Below are 18,421 nucleotides of genomic sequence, written 5' to 3'. Positions count from 1 at the left end.
CGTACGCGAGACTCAAGCATTTATAGAAACTGTCCCAGCTCTGCGATTGGGCAAATCTGGAGGAAGTATCCGCCCCCGTCACCGCTGATACGCTCTTCTTTATACTCTTCCTGTCTCCACCAATCGAGCCAAGGCATCGCTTTCGGAAGCGGACTCCAGCGCCCGACCCCTTAAGCCCCACCCTTTTGCAGAGGCCATTCAACCTAGCTGCAACATAGAGTGATTCCGAAGCCACCAATCCAGTCCTGCGACGTAGGAGCCGCCGGAAGTCGTAGTTCCTGAAGAGCCGAGGGGAAGGCGGCCGCCTGGGGCCGCGAGAGCCGGAGAACTACAATTCCCGGCGGGCACCGCGCCGGTGCGCTTCCGGCTCTAGCGGCCCGTCCCTTCCCCGGCCCGCGGCTGAGGGGGCACGATGAAACGAGAGGATGACGCTCCCGTTCTCGAGCGGCCACGGGCGGGTGAGTGTCCGCGCGGGGTGCTGGGCCCGGGGCTCGCGCCTTTGGTCCGAGCGGTGGAGCGAGGGGCCCGGCGTTTGGGGTCCCGGGAAGGGTTCGCGCCTAGGGGGCGGGGCTCAGGCGCGCCGGGGTTTCCCTCGTCCGTGCGTTTGTCTGTCTGACAGCTGGGCCGTCGCTCGCTCCTCTCCTCCTTTTTCTTCTTTATTCGCTCCTTCTTCCTCCGTTTACGGTTCGCCGCCGAGTGACCAGCACTGTCACAGGTGCGGGGAGACTGCGGAAAGCGAGACCCCACTTCTCCTGTGCTCTTCTCGAGGAGGGTTTCACAGCCTCGCCCCTCTTGGCACTTCGTGCCCATCGTCGCTGCCCGCTGTGCCTTGCAGGGTGTTGATCGCTATCCCTGGGCTCCACCCACCAGATGCCAGTAGCCTCCCTCGCCCCCGGTGTGACAACCAAAAATATCTCCAGCCATTTCCAAGCGTTCCCCCTTTTCAGAACCGGTGATGGGGGGTCACCCCACAATACACAGACACAGTCATGAAGATCTGTGACAGGTGCTATGAAAAACAGAAAGAATCAGGGCGTTGAGAAAGAGACAGTACTGGGGGCTCCTGAAGGGCTTGAGGTGGGGCACCTCCAGCAAGCGGCCTGTCCTGGGAAGTTGCTGGAAAAGCGTTTTGGGCAGAAGAAGAAGGACTGCAAAGGCCCAGGATGAGAAAGTTCAGAGGACACCAGCGGGTTCTGGCGACAGGGTGAGAGGTGAAGTGGTAAGGCCAGGCCAGAGTGCAGGATGGAGGCTGCGTGGTGCTCACAAGGGAGGCTGTTGGGGAACTCGAGCACAGGAGAGCGGGCATCACATCTGTCTAGTCAAGCAAGTCTGGTTGTGTGCGGAGGGTGGACTGCTGGCTTCCCTGGGGAAGGAGAGCTGGATTGTGTGCGGTGGGGGGAGGGTGGGGGGTGGGTGGGTTCCTCTTCTAATCCTTACTTAGGTCTGGCTGCCTGGGCCAGGTTGTCTTGAGCCAGGTCAGGACGGTCAGCTGGGGCTGGGGCTGAGTCTGAGGTCCTGCTGGATTGTACCCTGCTCTTGCTGGGGGAGAGTTTCCACCCCACTGTGCTGTGTCCCATGCTTAGAGCTCTGTGCTGCCCAGCTCATCAGTTTCCCCTTCTCCCATCCTGCAGACCTCTCCTCATATACACACAGGCCCCCTCTCCTGGGGGCTGCCCACCCCCAGCCTTTAGCAAGCATGTGGCATCTCTCTTCCACATTTCTTCTCTTTGGGCCTCTCCCTTCCCACACCTCTTCTCCCCTCTGTCATAAATCTCCCCTTTCACTGCTCTGGGCATCCAAGCTTCTCCATGGAAACCCTAGTCCCTGTGTCTCGAGGTGCCTACATCGCATAACAGCACTGCCTCCAGGAAGCCAGACCCTCCTCCCTCAGAGCAGGGAGAGCCGGGATATGGGCTACCTGGCTGATAAGAGCCCAGCCAGGAAGAAGGGGCTCAAGCTGAGGTTCTCTGTGGAGTGACTCCACTATGGTTGTGTGTCATGATCTCTCTGGAAACAAATGGAAAAGATCACGGTCTTCAGTATTGCCTAAGGGGGGACAGGAACCCCTGGAAAAGTGCCTTTGGCAGATTGAGCAGTTCAGTGGTACTTCCAACCCTCTGCCTCCTCTCCGCCCCCCCAGGCTCCTGGCTTCTCCAGAGTCAGACCCAGGGTTAGTTGTCGCCACATCCCCTCCCTCTAGCGTTGGGCCTGGCATGCAGTGGGTGTGAACCTTGGCCAGTTGGCTGGACCAAGGAGTGGGCAGTTTGGGAAATGGAAGAGGATGTGGCTGAAGGGCCTGAACCACTTTGGAGGCTTCGGCTGCCCAGACACAATGATCCAGCCTCTTGCTGGCTTGAGGAGCGGCTGGTTTATGTACAAGGTGGGGCCCCTTGGTTTGCTGGCTGCCACAGAGGAAGCAGAAGGAACAGGACTTTGGTCAGCCTCGGCCCTGACCTCTTGCTGGATGTCTGTGCCTGCAGTGACCTTGCAGCTTCCGTTTTCAGTTCTTAAAAAGGAGCTGATGTCGGTGGAGCCTTCACTGCTAACTCACATGGCATCTCTCACAGTTCCTTCTAGACTTGGGTACATCCAGTCCATTTAATGGGTGAAGAAACCTGAGGACTAGGCAGGCACACAACGTGCCCGAAGTTGCACACTTGCCAAGTGGCAGAGGTGGGGTTTGAACTCAGGTCTCTCAGAGCCTGGCACTTATGGTTGGGCACCCAGCATTTCAGGCCTCTGGCTGGCTCACCCGGGGGGACCCATGAAGATGGACCCACCAATCCCTATCAGCTGATGTCCTCTGTGTCCCGTGTGCTGGCCCTGAGTCAGAAGAGACGGTCGCTCCCCAGAGGAGCGTTGAGTCAGGTGTGGGCTGGTGCTGACGTCACTGTGCACACCTAGCCCTCAGCCGCCCGGGCAGGAGGAGGTGGGCTGTCTGGAAGTCTTTTGGGGGATGGATGTTCCCAGGAGCCCCCGGGAGCAAGGAGGAGCAGCCCAGCAGAAACCAGGACTGGAGGGGTGTGCCCGAGGGCTGAGGGGCGTGGGCTGGTCACCTCCAGACCCAGATCTGGCCCAGGGACTGCGTGCCCTCCCCGACTTCCACTGAGAAGCAAGAAGGAGAAAACCCAGGAGACAGAAGCCACACAGGGAGCAATGAGACAACGGCCAGGGGAGCCTGGAGGTGCACACGGGGCCCAGGGACTACCAGCCACTTGGCTCTTAGGTCGAGGCCCCGGGCCTCTCTCCACGAGTTTAGACCCTCTGATTTGGGACAGCCTTTGGGGCTTGGCTGGGCCCTGAGGTGGAGGGAGGGTGTGGGCAGGAAAAAGCGGCCCTGCAGCTGGACACTGAGAGAGGAGGATGAATGCCACCTCTTTCCAGCACATTCTCTCCCTGTGCTGGATCTGGCCAGCCTCTTCCTCCAGGAAGCCCTCTGGATATCCCTCAGGCTGAACCAGGCCCAGACCTCATACGTGGCCCTCAGATATGGGGAAGAAACGATGGGGGGATGAGGCTGGCCCCCAGGGCGGGTGGGGAGGGGAAGGCATTTCCATTGCCAAGTGGAGGTTAAGGCTGGGCTGCGGTGCAGGGGGGGCCCGGCAGGCTGGAGAGGCTGCTTCTGGACAGGAAAGGCCAGGAGGCTGGGTGGAGGGGGCAAGGGGGCAGAGCCCTGGGGAGGGCAGGCCACAGCAGGTGTCTCAGGCAGCTCTGAAACCTCTGTGGAGTCTGGTCTGTGGGTGCCAGGGGAAGGACGGAGAGGAGAAGGCCAAGGCCTGGGCTGAGTGCTGGGCCGGAAGGTGGCTGGGCAGGCCCCAGACCAGGGCGCACTGGGGTCCGAGGGGACCCTGACAGTCACAGCCTGCCTGTCTGGGATGGAAAAGGCATATTAAGGAGACGTAGGGAACAGCGATGGGAAGTGTGTGTAGCTTTGCTATGGCGACCAGGCCTGTCTCTACAGGACTTGGCAGCCTGGCCTGGGCTTGGGCCTGGGGGCCCCTGGGGACCCCTGGGCTTGGGCCAGGGGACCCCCGGGGCAGGGCTTACCTGGGGCTGTGTGGTCTGCAAGTGATGCCAAGGCTGCACACAGAGCTCCGCAGAGCCACCCACACCCCTCCCTGGGCGGTCAGCATCAAATGTATGGCCTGATGGCGTTTAGAGGCCAGTCCACCCCTGCTGGCTCAGCATGTGCTGCTCAGGGGACCCCACCACACCTGCTGCCCAGCTGTCGGCGCGGCTGGCAGATCTTGGCCTTGTCTGGCCACCCTGCTGACCGTGGCTGCCACACAGCTGTCTGGGTAGTGCCCGAGGGGAAGGGGGCGTCATGTCCCACACTCCTGAAGGGGAGGCCCTAGCAGATCCCTTTGGGCTCCCTCCCAGGGGGGCTGATCAGAGGAACGGGCGGGGGGCTTTCCTGAAGCGGGGTGGATGGAGAAGTTCAGGCGCTGGGGCATTTGGGGCAAATTTCTAGTTCCTCATTGGGCAGTGAGTGCACCCAGGGCCCCAGGAGACCCTTAGACACGAGTGTGGGTGGACAAAGACCCCTGGGTCTTGACCCCAACTCAGGCGAGGCAGGGGAGGGGCTGTTCTTGGTCCCCCGTCCCTCCAGCCTCACCCCAGGTGGACACCCCATTTCCATCGGGACTGGGGGCCTTTCTCAGGGATAGGATCTCTGAATCTAGCTCCCAGACTGTGCTGAGGTGCCTTGGCTGGGAGGCAGGAAGGATGAGGGGGAGTGCTTTCTTGCCCTCCCTTTCCCCGGGTCTCCCGGGTCTGTCAGCCCACAGCTTTTCCCGGTTTACCAGGGGCCAGGTTCTGGTGTGGGTGAGGATTCTCACTCTCTGTTGACAACTTCCTGCCTGCCTACGAGCCTCAGGCTGATTGTGAGGTGGGGAACGGGCCTCCTCCCCCGGGGCCAGGGCACACACCCCACCACCCAACCCCTGGGCCGGCCTGCATGGAGCCCCAGCCCATGGAGTGCTGAGCTGTGCTCTTGCGTTTCTAGGGTTTTGGCCTCCAGGAAGAGGATACTGGGGAGGACTGTTATTACGAAATGCAGCCCCTGGGGGGCCAGTCTGAGGGCGGGCCGGGGGCATCTCGCTCAATTCCAAGTTCTGGATGCAATCTCAGCGTTCTGGGTGGGTGGGGCGAGCAGGGTGCCCCCACCATCCGGGGCGCACGCCCCCGCACGCCTTCCAGGGCGCATGGGTGGGCAGGGCTAGCAGGGTACCCCCACCACCGTCTGGGGTGTGAGGGTGGGCGGGACGACCAAGGTCCCCCATCATCCAGGGCTGGAGCGGCGCCCTGAACCCTGTGAACCGGAAAGTGATTCCCTCCGTCCTTCCCCCTCTCAGCCCCGGGTCGTGTGTCATCGCCCCGCCGGACCCTATTGGCTGTCTAGGGACTTTCCGGCTGATTTGCATGTTGCCTGCGAGTCCTGCGTACCTTTCTGTTTACTTCACTTCAGAGCGGGACAGCCAGACCACCGCCGCCGCAACAGGCGCTCAGGCAACCAGCACCCCTGGGGGCAGGCAGGCTGGCTGCGGCCCGGGGAGGGGGGCGCCTGCCAGGGTCTCAGCCGCCCGGACCAACCGTGGGCGCCGCTCTCTGCAGCCAGCAGCTGGCCTCGTTGGCCCAGGGAGCTTGCAGCGGAGGGGGCAGATGATTGTAAAATCCAGGTCAGTGTCAGCCGGCGGCTGCCCAGAGCCAGCCATGGGTTTCCCCAAAGGGGTGGAGCTCTTCACACCGAAGGGTTGAGTGCTGGCGCTGGCTGGGCCTCACGCCAGCCACAGCCCAGGATCCTTACTCCTAGCAGGGCCGCCCCAGGATTTCCTCCTTAACAGAGAGACCCATGGGGGCGCTGGAGGTGGGCTTCCAGAGCCCCTGTTACCCCCTAGAGAACAAGCCACAGAGAGCTGGGGGCAGCAGGGGCAAGCCCTTCGAATCACAGCGGGCAGGAGGGGGAGGGTTTGGCCAAGCTCTGGGGACCCCCCCCCGGCACTCAGAGCCCTGCAGGCGGGCGAGGTGCCTCATGGCAGTGCCACCTGTGGGGGCCAAGAGGCATCCTGTCAAGGCCTGAGTCTCAAAACTTAAGCTGGTGGTGAGAGGTGGTCTTTGGAGGGACACAGCTGGGGAAAAGTGCAGAGAGCTTTAGAACCGACCCCTCCCTGCCATCCTTCCGGTGGGCCCCAGGGCACACTGCTTGGCTGTTGTGGGGGGGCGTGGGTGTCGCTGCATGGGCCAGGTCAGGAGGGCCTGGTGTGGAAAGTGCCAGAACCAGCTGGACTGTGCCTTGCTCTCTGCTGGACTCACGTGGGGGGTGTAGAGCATCTCTCGCCTTCTCGTAGGGGGCTGGGTAGTCCTTCCCCATGGAGCCTCAGGGTCCTGCAGGACCCCCAGAGCACAAGGTGGGCCCCTGCCTGCCCCGCAGCACGGAGAGAGCTGTTCTTGATGCTGGTCTGACGGCTGGGCTGGGCGCCGAGCCCGTGGTGCATGTCCAGGGGAGGCTGCTGGAGGTCTCCCGAGGTGGAGAGCTCATGTGGGCCTGGTGACAGGGCCTGGGCGTGTGGCCTTCCTCCCTGTGCAAAGCTCGACTTCAGGCTGAAGCCTCAGGGCTGTCAACACAGCTGACCACCGTGGGGGGGACATGGTGCTCCTGGCTGTAGACTTGGCAGGTCCTGACGGCAGGCACACCTCTTTGGGGGTGGGGGGTTTGCTGATATGGCCATCTCCAGTTCAGTTCAGTTGCTCAGTCGTGGCGATTCTTTGTGACTCCATGGACTGCAGCATGCCAGGCCTCCCTGTCCATCACCAACTCCCGGAGTTTACTCAAACTCATGTCCATTGAGTCGGTGATGCCATCCAACCATCTCATCCTCTGTCGTCACCTTCTCCTCCGGCCTTCAATCTTTCCCAGCATCAGGGTCTTTTCCAATGAGTCAGTTCTTCGGATCAGTTGGCCCCATCAGGGTGGGCACTGTCTTGGGAGTGGAGCTGCTCTCCCGGAGGGCCCGTCCTCTGTGGGTGGCTGACGGGGTCTCCTTACACTCAGGCCTCGCTAGCTCTCCCTGGGCCCACCCTAGCCCCTCTCTTCTCGGGTGGGAGTCCCCGGAAACCAGGGGTGATGCCCACAGCACCGTCTCACCAGTAGCTACCTGCTACCCTAGCCCTTTAGACTGAGTCACCCTGGGGGGTGAGCAGAGTCATGCTCTGTTCCTAGGGTGGGTGACCTGCACATGGTCCAGAGTCTGAGCTCTGCGCTCTTCTCCTGCCCGAAGGGGCTTTCTGCCTGTGGTGCGGCTGGCAAGGGGTGGGTCCCCTGGGGTGTGGCCAGCATCCCACCACCCTGAAGACTGGGGCCTGACTACACCTGCCCTGGCAGGAAACGTCCTGAGGCTGGCCCAGCCTTGGCCCCAGGGGCATTCGGACCTTGGACCCCGGGGAGCAGACAGAGAAGGAGTGGGGGGGGCAGAGCTGGTGGGCTTTTCCCGAGGGCTAAGCCTTGGAGCAAGGTAGAACTGAGCACAGCTCCTGCCTCCCCTGGGCCTCCTCCTTCCCTCCAGCCCGTCCACACCTGGGGTGGGCGGGAGGTGACAGGGCTTTGACCACACAAACCCACCCTTGTTGGGATTGGTGGTGGAGCCAGGCCGAAGCCAGAGCAGGCCCGCTGGCGCGGAGCAGCCCCGCCAACCAGTCTGGAGCCCTGTGTTTGTGCTCTGCCCACAGGGGACGCCGCCCGAGGAGCCTGGATGCTGCTCTAGAGCATGAGCTCGGGCAAGGGCGCCCGCTACAACCGCTTCTCCGGGGGGCCAAGCAACCTTCCCACCCCAGACGCCACCGGGGTGAGGGGCACCCCCCGCGCCCACCCCGCATTCCTGGGCCCCGGGGGACTTCCCGGAACACCCAGTCCGTCCCTGGAGGCCCCTCGGGTGGGCTGTGCCGTGTGTGTGGTTGGTGTGTCTGCTAGTGTGCATGCAGGCTCCTCAGTGGGACAGTGTGTCAGCCCGTATCCACGTGTGTGTCCACATCCTCCATGGGGTCAGGGCCGAGTCACATTCATTCTCTCTCCAGACCAGAATGGAAACCACCTTCGGGCCCGCCTTTTCCGCTGTCACCACCATCACAAAAGGTGAGCCTGGGAGCCCAGGCCAGCTTGGGCTGGGGAAGCAGTCCGCCATCCCGCTGCCCGCCCCCAGGTCCCCCTGCACCTCCTCGCAGAGCCCTGCCCGCTGCCTGTCCGGATGGGCACCACTTCACACCCCGTCCCTTATCAAGTGACCCCTGACCCATCCAACCCCAGGCTCTTAGGATCGGGCTCGGGGACAGGCTGGGCCTGGGAACGTGGCAGGACAGACTCTTGGGGTCCTTCCTGGAGTGTGGGCCCTTGGGGAGTCCCCAGCGTGGTGTGTCCAGGAGGTGGGGAGGAACCAGCACACAAAGGCACAGCCTCCTCCCTGGAGACGGCACATGGCCCCTCTGGGAAGGACTGCTCATCCTTCTGCCTCTTCAGGGCTTTGCCCATCCTCACAGTACATGCGTGCATGCCAAGTCGCCTCAGTCGTGTCCAACTCCGTGACCCCATGGACTGTAGCCCGCCAGGCTCCCTGTCCTTGGGTTTCTCCAGACAAGAACACTGGAGTGGGTTGCCATGCCCTTCTCCAGGGGGTCTTCCCCACCCAGGGATTGAACCCATGTTTGCTGCAGCTCCTGCATCGCAGGCATGTTCTTTACCACTGAGCCAGTGGGAAGCCCCACCTCAGAGTGCCCCAGCTGCTAATTAAATTAGAGTTTTAGCTGCTTTTCCAGGGTTTTCTCTGGATACACATGGTAGCTGGGCCTCCAGCCCGCCGCACACTTCTGCTGACCCAGGCTCCTTTCTCCTGCTGAGTGACCCCCCGGGGGCTCTGAAAGAGCCCTCTTTTTTCCTCAGATGTTCCTTTCTGAGGAAAAAGCAAATACGCATCCCCTCTACCCACATCTCTCGTGTCTCTGATTTCTCATCTGCCTTTAGGAGCTGTGTGGCACACTACTCTGGCAGTCGTGAGCTCCTAGGCAGAGGGCAGCGGGACCTGTGCCACCCAGCACCCCCATCAGTGTCGGGGCAGGGCAGAGCCAGCGACCAGGCCCTCTGATTCCAGGCAGGGACGCAGGGCCACTCACAGGGCAGCCCACTGAAGCCTGGATTGTGCACCTGTGCCTTTGGGGCTGGTCGTGGGGACGTCTGGGCCTGGCTGGGCCCGAGACCGGGGGGGCCACTGTGCACCTCCAGCTGCTGCCTGTTCCCATGTGGACCCCCGACCAATGCCTTCTCTGGGCAGTTGGGGTGACACGCAGAAGGAGGTGGGTGGAGAGGGGGCCTGGACCGCCAGGCTGCTGTGCCAGCTGAGGGGCTGAGGACCTCTCTGCCTGGGGGCAGCAGGGCAAGGGCTGGGGCTGTCCGGGATGGCCCCTGCCTGGCCCACGTGCGGGGGCATTTGCTGTCCGCCCGGTGGTCAGGCCTCCCCGCGGCCCAGCATGGCCCTCTCTCCATGCAGCCGACGGGACCAGCACGTACAAGCAGCACCGCAGGACGCCCTCCTCCTCCAGCTCCCTGGCCTACTCCCCGCGGGATGAGGAGGACAGCATGGTAGGTCTGCGCCCCGCCACGCACCCCTCCCCTCGGGGCAGGCCTCTCTCTCCTGCCAGGCCCTCCCTTCCGGCCCGGGGCCCAGGAGGAGCTGAAGGTGCAGGCTCCGCTGTGGGGAGCGCCCCGCGCTCAGGGGTGAGGGTGGAGCAGACGCTCAGGGGTGAGGGTGGAGCAGAAGGTGAGGCAGGGGCCCAGCGCAGTGACACCCCCAGGCCTGAGCCCCCGTGGCCAGATTTCCAGGGAGGCAGCGGGCGAGGGGCAGCCGGGCCGGGGGGTGCGGCACCTGCAGGTCTGGACGTTTAACTCCCTCCTATGGGAGTGGTGGGAGCCATGGAAGGTTCCTTCAGGAGGCTGACCAGGTCTGATCCCCATGTTTGAAGCTTTCTTTCCTACTGAGTAGAGGCTGTGTGTGGGTTGCTGGGTGGAGGCAGGGGTCCTGAGCCTGGGAGTGCTGACCAGAAGCAGGAGTCAGCAGGCAGGGAAATGTGGACAGGCCCAGGCGGGGGTTCCTGATTAAGGAGTTTGGGGCAGCATGGAGCTGGCTGTCAGTGCCCAGGCCGTGGGGCCAGGGTCACAGTGGCCGTCCCCTGTCAGTCTGGCCCCTGGCCCCTCGCTAGGCTCTGGGGCTGCGGGGGGAAGCGAAGGCGGACCCGGCTGGTGGGCTTGGGGCGTGGTCACCCTCGGGCCCTCCCACCCGCACCTCCATCTCTGCGCTGCCCCTGCTTTCCCTGGGACCTCCACCAGACTCTGGCTGGCTCTCCAGCCCTGCTGGCCCCCGGCACCCAAGGTTTCTCCTCGGTGGCCAGCCTTTGTTTTCTGTTTATTTATTTATTTATTTATTTTTATTTTATCCTTTAAGTTACTATAGATAGTTATATTTATTGCTTTCACCTTTTAACTTTTATGATAGAGTTGAAAATTATTTATGCATCACCATAGGGAGAAAAAAAGTATTTCTAATTATTCAAAAAACACACTCGTGTGCCCAGAACGACACTAGGCCCTCCCCAAGCACAGGCTCCCACACCTGGGCTCTGCCTGCCTCTGTGTCTGAGGCCTGTGACGTGCCCGGGCCTGTGATGTGTCCAGGGTCCGTGACATGTCCGGAGGCCTGTGATGTGTCTGGGGTCCGTGACGTGCCCAGGATCTGTGACGTGTCCGGAATCTATGACATGTCCGGGGCCTGTGATGTGCCCAGGATCTGTGACATGCCCAGGATATGTGACGTGCCCAGGGCCTGTAACGTGTCTGAGGCCTGTGACGTGCCCGGGATCTGTGACATGCCCAGGGCCTGTGACGTACCCAGGGATCTGTGATGTGTCTGGGGCCTGTGATGTGTCTGAGGCCTGTGACTTGCCCGGGGCCTGTGACGTGTCTGAGGCCTATGACATGCCCGGGATCTGTGATGTGTCTGGGGCCCATGACGTGCCAGGGGCCTGTGACATGTTCATGGAGCAAGGCTGGAAGCAGTAGGCCCGCCTGCTCAGCTGGGCCTTGAGGACAGTGGATTCCTTGTGCCTGTGGTGTCTGGAATCCTTGGGTTTTGGTGGCTCCGGGTGTGGGCACGTGCTGAGGGCTCTGAGCCGCAGCCACCTGGACACCAAGTCTGTTGGCTGTTGGGCCCCCCAGGCTGCCCCCGCTGCTTGCCCTGAGGAGCTGGGCCTTCCCAGGCCCTGCGGTTTGGGGCCAGCGGCCCTGCCCCCGGCCCAGGCCTGCAGCTGCCCCTCCACTCAGGTGGAGTAGGGTCCCCGTGAGGGGGAGGCAGCCAGGGAGAGAGACCCGAGCCGTGCGCTTGGCCCTACTCCCGCCTGGACCTGCTCTCGCTCTCTGGCTTCCAGCGCTGCCCTGGGGATGGTCTGACTCACTTCCTCTGCCTGTCCCCTCTCGTTCCTCATGTGGCGTTCCCATGCAAACGTGCCACTCAGGCTGCCGGGCGCTGCCCTGGCGAGGGAGGTGTCTGTCCGTGGGCACACTGGGCACACAGATCTCTGCCGCCCGCACGCGGGGAAGCTGGGCCCTGACACTAAGCCTGCCTCCCTGGGCCCACAGGGGTCTTGCGCCTCGGGCTGGTGGGGAGGGGACCCTTCCAACAGTCCGCACACCCTGTGCGGCTCGGAAGGAGGCAGCCAGGCTGAGGGGGCTGGGCCCAGAGGGGCTGGTGGGCTGGGCGCAGAGGCAGGCGGTTTATGGCTCTTGAATGAGGCTTCGGGAAGGGTGAGGGAGGAGCATGGGAGTGATTGGAGCCGCCCCTTGTCTTGGCACACCCCCCTTCTGTGTCTCTGGGGGCTCAGGCAGAGGCCAGCACCTGTGGCCCTCCCACCTGCTCTCAGAAGCTGGACTGCAGTTTGGTCGGGGGGGGGGTGTCCACCGTCCCCTGGGAGCCGCCCCAGCCTGGCCTACTGTCCCTGGGCAGGACGGCCCCGTGGGCCCCTGGAGCCCCGCAGCCTCCTGCAGCCAGCCTTCCAGCCCCTCCCTCCGGCAGTCTGGGGGCCATGGCCACCCTCACCCCAGGATTGGCTGGTGGAGGTGCCCCCTCTGTGGCCCACATTCCCTCACGGGAAGCAGGAAGCAGGCCGAGCGTGTCCTCGTAGAATTGAATAGCAGGAAGTCTCTCCATTTACACAAAGAAAGTTGGCAGACGTGAGCGGGCGTCCCAACTGCAGGGCCAGGACCGCGGGGCCGGCAGGGCCTCGCGCAGACGGCACAGTGGGGACTGGGCGGGCGCCCGCTGGGCCAGGGGTCTGGGCCTGGCCCTCCCTCCGGCTGACGGCTGCCCCCCTGCCCGCAGCCCCCCATCAGCACCCCTCGCCGCTCCGACTCGGCCATCTCCGTGCGCTCCCTGCACTCCGAGTCTAGCATGTCCCTCCGCTCCACATTCTCGCTGCCCGAGGAGGAGGAGGAGCCGGTAGGTGTGGCCAGTGGGGGGGCCCTCCCCGTGCTGGGCGGTGGGGACCCCTTCCCCTCAGGCCCCACTTGGGGCCCTCGTCCGCACAGGTCCACATCGGGGACTCGGGGGCCCAGGCAGGGTCCCCCAGGCACGTTCTTCTCAGTCCGTGTCCCAGGGGCTGCCCGGGGACCAGTTTTCAGAAGGAAAGGCAGGGCCCACCTGGGGCCCCTTCTGGTCTGCGTCCCAGGAAGAGGGTGGGCACGACTGGAGGGCCCCTTTGCGCATGAGTCCCCTCGAGCCCTAGGCCTCAGCGGGCTCCCCTCAGGACACAGCCTGGCCCGCGGGACGGGGAGCTAGTTGCCCGCAGCCCCGGCGCCCCCTCACCCCGCCCTGCTTGGTTTCAGGAGCCGCTGGTGTTCGCCGAGCAGCCCTCGGTGAAGCTGTGCTGTCAGCTCTGCTGCAGTGTGTTCAAGGACCCCGTGATCACCACCTGTGGGGTGAGCTGCCCTCCCTGGCCTGTGCACTCTGTGAGCCCCGCACCGTGGGGCGCCCGGGCTGGCTGCCCAGCACATGCCTCTGCAGCGGGTGAGGGGTGGGCCCCACTGCGGCCATGCCCCCACCTGCCCGTTGTCCCCACAGCACACCTTCTGCCGAAGATGCGCCTTGAAATCAGGTAGGACCCTCTCAGCCCAGGCCTGGCCACCCAGCTCCCCAGTGGCAGGGAGGTCCTCCTGGGGAGGTCTGCCTGGGGCCCCGCACTGACGGAGCCCCCAGTCCTCCCCCACTGGCAGCTCCTGGGCCAGCACTCAGGCCAGGCTCGGGGCCTCCACAACAGGGCAGCTCGGTGCCCTCCCACAGCGGGCGTGGGCGAGACCCCCGGGTGCAGCGCCCGGTGTCAAGGCTGCCAGCCTCGCGGACTCAGGCCTTGGCCACTGGCCCACTCCATGCTCTGTCTCCAGCCCCCCGGCACTAGCCCAGACTCCCGGGTCCACTAAGAGGCCTCTGTCACCACCGCTCACCCAGTGGTCGTCCCTGGTGGCACTGCCGAGCGTCCCTTCCTGTTCTGGGAGCCCCAGAGGGGAAAGTAGACAAGGGGATGAGGCCCCCAGTGGAGGCTCAGCCCACCCAGCAGGGGAGCAGGCTCCAGGCCCGCCCACCAGAGCATGATCTCCCCGGGGCGGGGCTGGCTGGGCGGGCTGTGGGGTCAGTGTGCCCTCCCCCCCAGAGAAGTGCCCTGTGGACAACGCCAAGCTGACGGTGGTGGTGAACAACATCGCAGTGGCCGAGCAGATCGGCGAGCTCTTCATCCACTGCAGGCACGGCTGTCGGGCGGCGGGGGGTGGGAAGCCCTCCGTCTTCGAGGTGGACCCCCGAGGGTGCCCCTTCACCATCAAGCTCAGCGCTCGAAAGTAAGGGCCCCCGTCTGCCCCTGGTTCCCGCCCCCCGGGGCCCCTGAGAGCCAGGGCCTCTGGGGACTCAGCCCCTGCGCCGTGCTGCCCGGCCGCCCCTGCAGGGACCACGAGGGCAGCTGTGACTACAGACCTGTGCGCTGCCCCAACAACCCTAGCTGCCCGCCCCTCCTCAAGATGAACCTGGAGGCCCACCTCAAGGAGTGCGAGCACATCAAGTGTCCCCACTCCAAGTACGGGTGAGTGGGCGGGGGTGGGCGCAAGGGGCCGCCCGGGCCGGGGCAGGTGGGTGGGGGGCGGCGAGCCTGGGCTGGCATTCACAGTCCTTCCTCCAGCAAACCTTGGCTGAGATCCGCCTGAGTGCTGGGCACTGGGGAGACGGCCTTAGCAAGAGCCACACCGTTGACTGTGTAATTACAAACCGAGGTACAGGTGCCGAGGAGGAGACCTGAGCCCCGTGGGGACACGGCGCCCAGGGAGCTGGGGGCTGATGCATGCAACGGCACAAGCTGGGCCCGGACCTGGGAGAGGGCTTCCGGCAGCTGGACCAGCAGCAGGGAGTTGAGAGCAGAGGGGAGAGGGGCTGGGAGAGGAGGCGGCAGCTGGCTCTTTGGGGCAGAAGCCAGTGAGGGGGAGCAGGAGTCCTGGAGAAGCTCTGGGCCAGAGTGCAGCGGCTGGATTGCTGGCGGAGGCAGGATGGGCGGATGAGCGAGCGGGTGTGCGCAGGGTAGTGGCCCGGCACAAAAGTGGGATTTGCGGGAGACTCTCGGGGCTGGAGAGGCAGAGGGAAGGGCCCACCTGGGCGGGCAGGTGGGCAGGGCAGCTGTCCTGTCCCTCCAGGTGCACGTTCATCGGGAACCAGGACACGTACGAGACGCACTTGGAGACTTGCCGCTTTGAGGGCCTGAAGGAGTTCCTGCAGCAGACAGATGATCGCTTCCACGAGATGCACGTGGCGCTGGCCCAGAAGGACCAGGAGATCGCCTTCCTGCGCTCCATGCTGGGCAAGCTCTCGGAGAAGATCGACCAGCTGGAGAAGAGCCTGGAGCTCAAGTTCGGTGAGAGCCCGGCCCAGGGGGCGCGGGGGTCAGCCCTGCCTCTGGGTCTCTGACACCCCCTCCCCTGCCGCTCAGACGTCCTGGATGAAAACCAGAGCAAGCTCAGCGAGGACCTCATGGAGTTCCGGAGGGACGCGTCCATGTTGAACGTGAGCGGGCAGGGGCTGTGGGCGGGGCCGGACGCTGGGAGGTGGGTGGGGTGGGTCCCAGCAGGAGGCCTGTTCCACTCAGGATTAGGTGTCTGTGCTGGGGGCCCTGCCTGGGGCAGGAAAGGCCTTTAGGGCCCCACCCACCCCACCCTCTGCTCTGCTCTTGGCCCCGCAGGACGAGCTGTCCCACATCAACGCGCGGCTGAACATGGGCATCCTCGGATGTGAGTGTGGGCCCCCTGCTGCCCACCCTGTGTTCCCCGGGCCCCCAGAGCCCTCACCCCCGCCATTTCTCTGCAGCCTATGACCCACAGCAGATCTTCAAGTGCAAGGGAACTTTCGTGGGCCACCAGGGCCCAGTCTGGTGTCTCTGTGTCTACTCGATGGGGGACTTGCTCTTCAGCGGCTCCTCTGACAAGACCATCAAGGTGGGTAGGGGCCTGCCCAGGGGCCTGGCAGCCTGGAGCAGCAGGGCTGGGCATGGCACGCCAACCTCTGCCAGCTCCAGGCCTGCCTGTGGACAGGCCTTTCTCTGTTCCCCCATGCTCACATCATTCGTGCTGTAGTGCCCCCTGCCACCGGGCTGGCCCTGCTGGGATCTGCCCTGACCCTGGTCTCTGCAGGTGTGGGACACATGTACCACCTACAAGTGCCAGAAGACGCTGGAGGGCCATGACGGCATCGTGCTGGCCCTCTGCATCCAGGGGTGAGTGTGGGCGCACGTGTGTCCACTGAGCACAGGGCCCACGTGGACTGTGGCTGCATGTGTCCTAGGGTGAGTTTGTCTGCCACTCCTGGGACTCCGAGCAGGGCCGAGTCATGGGTGGCAGTATGTGGGCCTCCGTCTCTGATGCTGTGCGTTCCGTGAGCAGAGCCTTGACCCCGGAGAGCCTCAGGTGGCCAGGGACAGGTGGGACCGGAGGGGAGGCAGGCTCCTGCTGGCCAAGAGGGTCCGGCCACCCCCTCACGCCCAGAGTGCCCCTTCTAGACAGTCCCTCCTGGCGCGTGTCATGAGGCTGTGTGCTGTGGGCGTGAGTGTGTGTGTGTGAGATGACTGCCAGCAACGCTAACAAGGGCAATTACCTCCTGGCTCAGCTGTCAGACGCTTGCCAGGCAGGCATGTCCAAGGTCCTCTCACTGAGGTGGGAAGACCGAGGCTGGGCTCAAGGAAGCTGTAGTGGTCCTGGCAATGGCCCAGGCCTCTGGTTCCCGGTGGCCAGTGCTTGCTTGGCCCGGCCAGGGCGGTGTCGGCAGGGATGCTGGCTTCTCACGCCCTGACACCCTGGCTTTGCTTCCCCAGGTGCAAGCTCTACAGTGGCTCGGCCGACTGTACCATCATTGTGAGCAGGGCCGGCGGGCGGGCAGGGTTGGGCCCCACGCCTGCCTGAGAGCCTTGGGCACACTGTGCCACTGGGGCCTGGGCTCAGCAGGGCCTAAGGCTTCACGCCTGTCTCCCGCCAGGTATGGGACATACAGAACCTACAGAAGGTGAACACGATCCGGGCCCACGACAACCCGGTGTGCACGCTGGTGTCATCGCACAACATGCTCTTCAGTGGCTCCCTGAAGGCCATCAAGGTCAGGCCCGGCGAGGTGTGTGCAGGGCGCTGGGGCGCGCTCCCCAGCCTGCGCTCATGGCCACTCCCACAGGTCTGGGACATCGTGGGCACTGAGCTGAAGCTGAAGAAGGAGCTCACCGGCCTCAACCACTGGGTGCGGGCCCTGGTAGCCGCCCAGAGCTACCTGTACAGCGGCTCCTACCAGACAATCAAGGTGGGCCCTGGCCCTGAGCCGGCGCAGGGAGGTCCTCACACACACCCTGGGTTGTGGGTGGGCAGCCTGGCCTGGGACCAAGTGGCCCGTGCTTGCCCACAGATCTGGGACATCCGGACCCTCGACTGCATCCATGTCCTGCAGACGTCTGGCGGCAGCGTCTACTCTATCGCCGTGACCAATCACCACATCGTCTGCGGCACCTACGAGAACCTCATCCATGTAAGAGTGGACGCGGAGGGGCAGCCTCTGACTCCGGGCCCCTGTCTGCCCCCATCTGTGCCTCTGACCTGCTGGTGCCACCCCCCCAGGTGTGGGACATCGAGTCTAAGGAGCAGGTGCGGACCCTGACGGGCCACGTTGGCACCGTGTATGCCCTGGCAGTCATCTCGACGCCAGACCAGACCAAAGTCTTCAGTGCGTCCTATGACCGGTCTCTCAGGGTACGAGCCGGCTGAGCAACTGGAGGGGGAGGCTCAGGGTGGGTGCCAGGCCTGGGCGGTCCTCATGTCCCCTGTGTCCCCAGGTCTGGAGTATGGACAACATGATCTGCACGCAGACTCTGCTGCGTCACCAGGGCAGTGTGACCGCGCTGGCCGTGTCCCGGGGCCGGCTCTTCTCCGGAGCTGTGGACAGCACTGTGAAGGTCAGCGCCATAGCCCAGGCCATCCACAGGGGCTGCGTGGGGAAGTGGGAGCGAGGGAGGTGGGTGGGAGCTAGCACCCCGGGCAGTGGGGGGCAGGCACGGGTGGCAGCTGGCTTTGGGGCTGGGTGGCCAAAGTGGCATTTGAAACGGAGTCTTCCCCCTGCAGGTGTGGACTTGCTAACAGAATCCACACCGGGTCTCGGCTTCCTCTGGGCCTGACCTAGGCCTGTCTAAGTCTGGTGGGCACGTGACTGGTCTTGGGGTCTCTGCCTGCCCCATGGGGACTCAGCCAGGCAGGCAGTGCCCTCCCTGCCCTGTGCCCAGTGAGCCTCCCTCTGCTTGGCCCTGTCATCGTCACTGCCAGGACAGTGCCCAGCCCATCTGGGTGCCAGGTACGACGCTCGCCAGGCCCACCTCCATCCTCACTCCAGATGGACTGTGGGCCTTTTTACTCACCTTTTCTACACTGTTTTTAGACTGTATATAGATTTGATTACTTCTTGATTGAAATAAAAGCTGCACAGACTGTGGCTCTGAGTGGGGATGGTCCTCGGGGAGGGAGGACACCTGAGCATGTCGGGGTACACAGGCGCTGGCCAGTGGGAGGGAAGCTGGGCAGGGACCACAGAGGTGCCTGTTGACAACCCCAGGATGTGGTCCTATTGGTGACTGCTCCCCCCTGCCAGGAACAGGCAAGCCCCCCACTTGCCCCAATATACACCCCCCCCCACCAATAAAAGAGCCAGGCAGCTCTGTTTTCTGCTGTTTATTGACAGCTGACAGTAGCTCCCTGCCCAGACCCCCCTCCCCACCTGCTAGCCCTGGTCTGGGCCATCCACTGCAGAGAGGCCAGGCGGATGGCCAGGCCCACCCA

The 18,421-nt window shown here is 64.0% G+C and overlaps 1 protein-coding gene across 15 annotated transcripts; it reads left to right on the top strand.

Moving 5' to 3' along the window:
• Positions 1-395: 395 nt before the first annotated feature.
• Positions 396-18,077, top strand: TRAF7 (TNF receptor associated factor 7). 15 transcript variants are annotated; one of them, XM_081555411.1, is made up of 22 exons: positions 396-458; positions 5,355-5,678; positions 7,726-7,841; positions 8,071-8,128; positions 9,534-9,625; positions 12,414-12,530; positions 12,917-13,009; positions 13,152-13,185; positions 13,738-13,921; positions 14,026-14,154; positions 14,762-14,979; positions 15,055-15,128; positions 15,304-15,352; positions 15,429-15,556; positions 15,752-15,834; positions 16,429-16,468; positions 16,590-16,706; positions 16,779-16,901; positions 17,004-17,123; positions 17,213-17,344; positions 17,428-17,547; positions 17,714-18,077. In XM_081555411.1, the coding sequence occupies exons 3-22, from the start codon at positions 7,764-7,766 to the stop codon at positions 17,726-17,728; spliced, it is 2,004 nt and encodes a 667-aa protein (XP_081411537.1). In that variant the 5' UTR covers positions 396-458; positions 5,355-5,678; positions 7,726-7,763; the 3' UTR covers positions 17,729-18,077. The 15 variants fall into 15 exon arrangements, with proteins under 15 accessions (XP_081411537.1, XP_081411535.1, XP_081411544.1 ...); XM_081555409.1 differs by having other exon boundaries at positions 14,026-14,160; XM_081555418.1 differs by lacking the exon at positions 5,355-5,678 and having other exon boundaries at positions 13,738-13,828.
• The last annotated feature ends 344 nt before the right edge of the window (positions 18,078-18,421 follow it).

The sequence above is a fragment of the Giraffa tippelskirchi genome, chromosome 13 (assembly GCF_054371585.1).
Source record: "Giraffa tippelskirchi isolate mGirTip1 chromosome 13, T2T-mGirTip1v1.2.pri, whole genome shotgun sequence".
Taxonomy (NCBI): domain Eukaryota; kingdom Metazoa; phylum Chordata; class Mammalia; order Artiodactyla; family Giraffidae; genus Giraffa; species Giraffa tippelskirchi.
The sequence above is the reverse complement of the archived record's forward strand: the minus strand, read 5'-3'. Positions and strand labels throughout refer to the sequence as shown.